Below are 8,035 nucleotides of genomic sequence, written 5' to 3'. Positions count from 1 at the left end.
TTTTACCACTTTTCACCACTCGCCATTATCACTGTCTCCACCCATCTGATAAGCATCTCCCCCGTGCCCCCCCCCCCCCCTCCCCCACCTCCATCCACCTTTCATTGGGCAAGCTTTGCCCCGTTCCCATCTTTCTCCCTACTACTCCATCAGTTTGAAGGGAACTGACCCGGATAATTGTCTGTCCATTTTTCCTCCACCAATGCTGCTTGACCCACTGTGTCTTCAGCACTTTGTGTATTGCTCATGGTTCCAGCATCTGCAGTTTCTAGTGTCTCAATGGGATGATTTGTCTGGACGGCACTTGGAAAAATATCACTGTATCTCAGTGCAATAGACAATAATAAACCAATACCAATATCTGAAACTTAACTGGAGGAGATATAATATGTGACTATAACAGCAGGCCAGGTGTGGCAATGACATCACCCCATTCCACAGTGACTGGACATCATGGTCAAGGCAGAAATGAGGAGTATGAGTGAAGATGGTTATCAAAACTACAGCAGGATCGTGATCAGCGGGGCAAGTGGGTTGAGGGTTGGTTAATAGATTTAAATTCAGTTTAGTGCAACGTGATGTATTTTAGACAGTCAAACCAGGGCATGATCTCCCAGTGATGTAGCCAACAAGTCAGCAGCTTGAACAATTGCCAGCCATGCCAGTAACATTGGAATCACAGGAAGCAGGAAGGAAGACAAATTGTTTGTTTGCAGCACAATCATTCCTCACCTGGTATTTTGATTTGCCCATGTGGGCATCCAAACTTTCCTGCTTGCCCTGTGAGCTCAACACGACAGTTGAGGATCTTGTTTGTATCCGTCGTTCTCAGCTGATTAATGATTATGGAAGCATCGTTCTTCCGAGGGTCCCCCATTGGTCTGTAGCGATCTCCTACATTATCCACGATCTCATTTTTATACGTGCCGCTCGATAGATAATTTTTGTATTTGAAAAAGATATTCTGGGTCTGCTTCTCACTCCAGATGATGTTGATGTTGCCTTTGTATTCACGGTTAGGGTGAGCGAACTTGCAGTACAGAACCACGAGCTTCCCCTCCCTCCCCATCACCTCGTCCGGTGTCTCCATGGTCCAACCATTGATACTGCAGCCTGTGAAGACACAGAGATGTAACGTTAAGACTGAACTGAGGGCCACAGTCACTGTAGGAGGCTGCGCCCACCCTGGGTCCCTGCCCTTGTGGAAGACAGTTGAACTGTGATGCTGCTGTGCTGTTTGTCACCGTCACTATGTGGTGAGCTGTGAGAAATGGGGAGGTGGGACTGTGACACTAACAGTGGTTCCCCTCCTCCGGGCTGTGTCGGCTCTTCACTGGAGCCACATCTCTCACAGCTCTAAGCTGCTGTCCGGGAGAAACCTTGCATTTACATCACTTCCCTCACAGACAGGGGGTGGTCCACAGAGCTTCACATGTTTGAAGTGTTGGCGGTGAAGTAGCGTTGGGAATACCACAGGCAAGTAGTGCACAGCAAGATCCCACCAAGGAAGTACCTGACCACTAATCGAGGATGTACACAGCTGGCACAGTGGAGCAGCTAGTGGAGCTGCTAACTCACAACTCCAGGGACTCAGAGTTTAATCCTGACCTCAGATGCTGTGTACAGTTTGCACTTTCCATCTATAACTGCATGGGTTTCTCTTTCTTAGTTTGTTTCCCACATCTCAAAGATAGAAACATAAAGACATAGAAAATAGGTGCAGGAGGAGGCAATTTGGCCCTTCGAGCCAGCACCGCCATTCATTGTGATCATGGCTGATCGTCCCCAATCAATAACCCGTGCCAGCCTTCTCCCCATATCCCTTGACTCCACTAGCCCCTGGAGCTCTATCTAACTCTCTCTTAAATCCATCCAGTAATTTGGCCTCCACTGCCCTCTGTGGCAGGGAATTCCACAAATTCACAACTCTTTGGGTGAAAAGATTTTTTCTCACCTCAGACCTTAAATGGCCTCCCCTTTATTCTAAGACTGTGGCCCCTGGTTCTGGACTCGCCCAACATTGGGAACAATTTTCCTGCATCTAGCTTGTTCAGTCCTTTTATAATTTTATATGTTTCTATAAGACCCCCCTCATCCTTCTAAACTACAGCCTAGTCTTTTCAATCTATCCTCATATGACAGTCCCACCATCCCAGGGATCAATCTCGTGAACCTATGCTGCACTGCCTCAATCACAAGAACGTCCTTCCTCAAATTAGGAGACCAAAACTGTACACAATACTGCAGATGTGGTCTTACCAGGGCCCTATACAACTGCAGAAGAACCTATTTACTCCGATACTGAAATCCTCTTGTTATGAAGCTTAACATTCCATTAGCTTTCTTCACTGCCTGCTGTACCTGTAAGCCAACTTTCAGTGACTGGTGTACAAGGCCTCCCAGGTCTTGCTGCACCTCCCCTTACATAACCTAACCCAATTGAGATAATAATCTACCCACTTGTTTTTGCCGCCAACGTGGATAACCTCACATTTATCTATATTACACTGCATCTGCCACTCATCTGCCCACTCACTCAACCTGTCCAGGTCACCCTGCAACCTCCTAACATCCTCTTCACAGTTCACACTGCCCCCCAGCTTTGTGTCATCCGCAAACTTGCTAGTGTAGCTCCTAATTCCCTCTTCCAAATCATTACTATATATGGTAAATAGTTGCGGCCCCAACACCAAGCCTTGCGGCACTCCACTCGCCACTGCCTGCCATTCTGAAAAGGACCCGTTCACTCCTACTCTTTGCTTCCTGTTTGCCAATCAATTTTCTATTCATGTCAACACCCTACCCCCAATACCATGTGCTCTAATTTTAGTCACCAGTCTCCCATGCGGGACCTTATCAAAGGCTATCTAAAAGTCTAGACACACTGCATCCACTGGCTCCCCTTCATCCATTTTACTTGTCACATCCTCAAAAAGTTCCAGAAGATTAGTCAAGCATGATTCCCCTTTCATAAATCCATGTTGACTTGGACTAATCCTTTTACTGCTATCCAAATGCCCCATTATTACCTCTTTAAAAATTGACTCCAGCATCTTTCTCACCACTGAAGTTAGGCTAACTGGTCTGCAATTCCCCGTTTTCTCTCTCGCTCCTTTCTTGAAAAATGGGATAACATTAGCAATCCTCCAATCCACAGGAACTGATCCTGAATCTATTGAACATTGGAAAATGATCACCAATGCGTCCACTATTTTTAGAGCCACCTCCCTGAGGACCCTGGGATGCAGACCATCAGGCCCAGGGGATTTATCATCCTTCAGTCCCATTAGCCTACCCAATACTATTTCTAACCTAATAAAATGTTCTTTCAGTTCCTTTACCCCCTTAGATCCTCTGTCCTCCAGTACATCTGGGAGATTGTTTGTGTCTTCCTTAGTGAAGACAGATCCGAAGTACCAACTTTTCTGCCATTTCCTTGTCCCCATTATAATTTTACCCGTGTCTGCATTCAAGGGACCCACATTTGACTTTGCTACTCTTTTTCCCATAACATATCTAAAGAAGCTTTTACTGTCCTTCCTTATATTCCTGGCCAGCTGCCCCTCATACTTCATCTTTTCAGCCCGTATTGCCCGTTTTGTTTCCATCTGTTGTCCTATGAAAGTTTCCCAATCCTCTGGCTTCCGACTACGCTTTGCTGTGTTATACATCTTTTTGTTTAGTTTTATTCTATCCCTAACTTCTCTTGTCACCCACGGTTGCCTCCTACTTAGAATCTTTCTTCCTTTTTGGAATGAAATGATCCTGCATCTTCCGGATTATGCCCAGAAATTCCTGCCATTCCTGTTACATCGTCATTTCTGTTAGGATCCCTTTCCAGTCTACCTTGGCCTGCTCCTCTCTCATGCCTTCATAGTCCCCTTTGTTCAACTGCATCACTGACACTTTAACCTTCTCCTTCTCAAATTGATGCGCATCGTTAATTAACAGACTACTCTAAGTTGCCCTCAGTGTTTTTCGGTCAGTGGTAGAAACTGGGGCTGGGGAGCCATGGATTGATTTTTGAGCTGAATTACTGCTCAATTCTTGTGATATTCTAGTTGCTGTGCTAATCCACGAGAATTCTGGTTACTGCTCCAATGCTCAGGACATTTTAATTACTGCACTAATTTTCGTGACTTTCTCGTTTCTGCTCTAAATTCTAGGGGCATTGGACCAGTTCTGCAGCAGGAAAGACCTCTCCAAGATCAATGGGTTGCACCTCAGCCACACTGGGACAGTGTCGTAGTAGGGAGATTTATTGGTGCACGAAGAAGAGTTTGAGCCGAACAGACAAAGTAATGGATCAGTATCTATTACTAGTGTGTGGCAAGAGAAAAGAGAAATAAGGTGCACCTAGATTGGGAGTGGCAGATAGTACGAAAATAGTAAATATGTGAGTGAGCCTGGTTATTGATAGGTAGAAATATCTATATGGAAAAATGATGCAGAGTTGGGGCAGGACCAGACATTTAATGGTTCTGGCTACAAGGTGTTGATAATGGAGAGGGAAGGGACATTTTAGATGGGGCGGTAATACTGATTGAGGAAAATTAGTATTGGTTTATTATTTTCATGTATACTGAGATAGGCGAAAAATTATTTTGTGTGTTATCCGGCTAAATCGTACCATTCATGATTACATCACATAGTGCATTAGAGAAAACAAATAGAGCAAAGAATATAGCATTGCACCTACAGAGGAATTGTCATTTATTAAAAATGTTTGTGGCCACAACAAGGTATATTGGAAGATTGGGGATTCATTCTTCGCATATGAGATGTTATTTTGAGAAAGGTATTATCCCAGGTGCAGGTGTTCACTGTACCTCAGTACATGTGACAATAATAAACCAAAACCAATTTGATTAGGATCAGAATCAACAATGAGCGCAAAGACATTCAGAGCAACACAGGAAGCCATTCGGCTGTTCAAGCCTGGTCAACAGTCAATATGATTATGGCTCTTAATTGCTAATCAATACAGAATTGAACTTTGTCCCCATTCCCCTTGATTTCTTTAGCCTGGGAATATATTCAGCTCCTTGCTGAAGACAAGAGGTGGCTTGGCTTGAACTACTTTCAATTCGATAATTCTATAGGTGCATTACTCTCAGTGAAGATATTTCTCATCATCTTCACTTTTAAACTATGCCAAGGACACAACGCCCTTCACCCCCTCTCAAGGGCTAATATCTTCATCCAGAAGTGTGGGGTCGACAACTAAACACAATCTCCCCAGCTGCTCTGACTCCAGCCTTATAATCTCAAACCGATCATTTACTGTATTGTAAAATGTTTGTATTAAAGGTCTTCACACACATACATATTCCCTTTCTGGAAGACTGCCTGTCACCTTAAGTACAGCATCAAAAGACTGATCCTGCTCTGTTTCCACGGACACACATGTCTATCTCATACAGTTAATCATTTCACTCACAGTGAAACAGCCAGAAAAGCAACTTCTGTTCCTTATTAAAGGATACTTACGATTAGCGGTGACAGGCAGTGCAAAGGCACAAAGCAAAATGAACAGCATTCTCTTCTCTCGTTGAGCTTTCAAATGCCGTAAGTCTATCCACTGGACGAGTAGAACCGAGACTCCTGCAGTTTTCTGTAGTTTTCTGAATTTTACATTTAACATAGAGTGTAAAAGGGCGCAAGAGACTTTGCAAGAATTGTCATACAGCTTCAAATGGAGAAGTCAATTTTGACACTTTGCATTTCAATCAACCAGTCCTTGTCCAGCACAAACTGAGTGGAACTGACAGCAGCAACAAGGGCTTCACCCTCTGGCTGCTGTCGGTGGTATGCCAGCAATATTTCAAGTCCACACCGCACTTTTATCTTGATTAGAAAGAGCTTGCAGAATTCTCAGAAAGTTGACCAGGAAGTAAGAAGCAAGATTGTTCCTTGTTTATAACCTGAAGCAAAATATGAAAAGGATTGCAAAATGCATTTGTGCTGGGTGATGATGAAATTATATGTTATCAAGTTTTTTAAATAATTTTATAGCTTTGATTATGCCATGGATAAATTTGTCACAAATGTAAGAAACCATACCTGATAGTAATCAGGTTCTTGTTAATTACAGTTGTACCTCATTTAACCAAATATTTGACATGCAGAAAAACAAATTGCAGGAGGTCCTCAATGCATTAGGTTGCATCTGTGGAGGCAGAGTAATGGTTGACGTTTCAGGTCAAGACCCTGCATCATCCCTCAATGCATCACCAAATATTTGATATGTGATACCGTGCATAATTCTTAACGAATGGATGAATGAATGAATGTATGATTGAATGCATGGATGCATGCATGAATAAGTTTATTGGCTAAGTATTCACAAACAAGGAATTTGTGATCCGCCCACATGTGACAACATGACATACAGTGACAGTTACGAATGATACATAAAACACTAAACATTAATAATAAAACACATTGATCAAACATGTGAATTTAATAAAATACCAGAGCAGAAGGAGGCTACAGATTGTTGGCTGTTGAGTAGAGCTAATAGTCATGGAAAAAAAGCTGTTTTTATGTCTGGCTGTGGCAGCTTTGTCAGTCCGGAGTCGCCTTCCAGAGGGACATGATTCAAAGAGTTTGTGGCCAGGGTGAGAGGGGTCAGAGATGATCTTATCCGCTCGCTTCTTAGCCTCTGCAGTGTACAGTTTGTCAATGGAGGGAAGGTTGCAGCCAATAACCTTCTTAACTGATCGGACGATTCTCTGCAACCTCCGGATTTTTTTTCAACTTTATTTGTTTTTTTAGTATCTTTTAATGTATGTTTTTAATGTTCCTCTGTGCGTTTTGTGTGGGGCGGAGGGGTAAGGGGGAAACCGCTTCGGTCACCTCCTCCACAGAGAGGCGACTTTTTCCAGGTCACCTCCCCCGTGGTCAAACAGCGAAGGTCGGGCGGCTTTTCCCAGAGACGCGCCCGGAGCTCAGCGGTGGGCGCAGCGCAGTCTCTCGGAGTTGAGCAGGGGCTCGCCTGAGGTGGAGCGCTCCGTTTCGCTGGTCCGCGGCAGCCGGCAGCCTGAAGCCCCGGTCTGCAGAGTTCCAGCTGGCGCGGCGTCTGCAGCCCGGGATCCCTCATGGGGGACCCGGGGGTAGAAGAGCTCCAACTATGGGCCCGCGGCCAACTACTACCGCGGGCGCAGCGTGGACTTACTTACCATCAGGAGCGGGGTCCCAAGCCGGGGAACCCTGTAGGGGAGCTCCAGATCGCCGGCCCTGCGGTCTGTGGTGCTTCTGGCTGCGGCGTGGTGGGAACTTTAAATCTTCGACCGCCGGCCTGCGGTCTACACCATCTTGAAGCTGCAGTCTCCGGTAGGGTTGCACCGATTCACGACTTACCTGGACTTTTTATCTTGTCTGTACATCTGGATGCCCGCTGCGACGGCTATGGAGGGTTGAGGACCCGACCACAGGGGACAATGGAGGAGGACTGGACAATCTTTGTGCCTTCCACCACAGTGATGAATGCTGTGGTGCATGTTTGTGTTACATTTCTATTGTGTATTTGTGTGTTCTTTATCATTGTACCGCTGCTGGCAAATTCATTTCACTTGCACTTTATGAGCAATGTGACGTATAAAACCGTATTGTATTGTATTGTATAGTATTGTATTGTCGTGCTTGGTAGCTGAGCTAAACCAGACCATGATGGAGAAGGTGAGGACAGACTCTACGATCGCCGTATAGATTTGGACCATCATTGCCTGTGGCACATTGTGCTTCCTCAGCTGCCGTTGGAAATACCTGTTACACCTTAACAGGTGTGGGACAGAAGGTGGGAGACAGTGAGAAAGGGAGGGAAGCATGGAATGCCAATGTCCCCGGGTGGTGTACCTCTTGTAAACAGGTTCATCCGCTTAGAAGCTGTTGGGACAGAAGACGTGAGCGGCGGACTGGCCTGTGATGCGAATAGGGCTGTTGAGCCAAAACCAAAAAGGCCTAAGGCAGGCAAGGCCATTGTAGTCGGAGACTCCATCGTGAGAGGTACGGACAGGGGTTTCTGCGGCAACAG

General features: G+C 45.3%; 1 protein-coding gene across 1 annotated transcript; it reads right to left on the bottom strand.

Annotated features, from left to right (window-relative positions):
* Positions 1 to 307: 307 nt before the first annotated feature.
* Positions 308 to 5,892, bottom strand: LOC129715811 (sialic acid-binding Ig-like lectin 15). The gene is made up of 2 exons (XM_055665677.1): positions 5,491 to 5,892; positions 308 to 1,113 (listed from the first exon to the last, which is right to left on the bottom strand). The coding sequence occupies exons 1-2, from the start codon at positions 5,642 to 5,644 to the stop codon at positions 722 to 724; spliced, it is 546 nt and encodes a 181-aa protein (XP_055521652.1). The 5' UTR covers positions 5,645 to 5,892; the 3' UTR covers positions 308 to 721.
* Between the last annotated feature and the right edge of the window lie 2,143 nt (positions 5,893 to 8,035).

The sequence above is a fragment of the Leucoraja erinacea genome, unplaced genomic scaffold (genome assembly GCF_028641065.1).
Source record: "Leucoraja erinacea ecotype New England unplaced genomic scaffold, Leri_hhj_1 Leri_1420S, whole genome shotgun sequence".
NCBI lineage: Eukaryota > Metazoa > Chordata > Chondrichthyes > Rajiformes > Rajidae > Leucoraja > Leucoraja erinaceus.
Note: the sequence above shows the minus strand (reverse complement) of the source record. Positions and strands in the feature narration are given on the sequence as shown.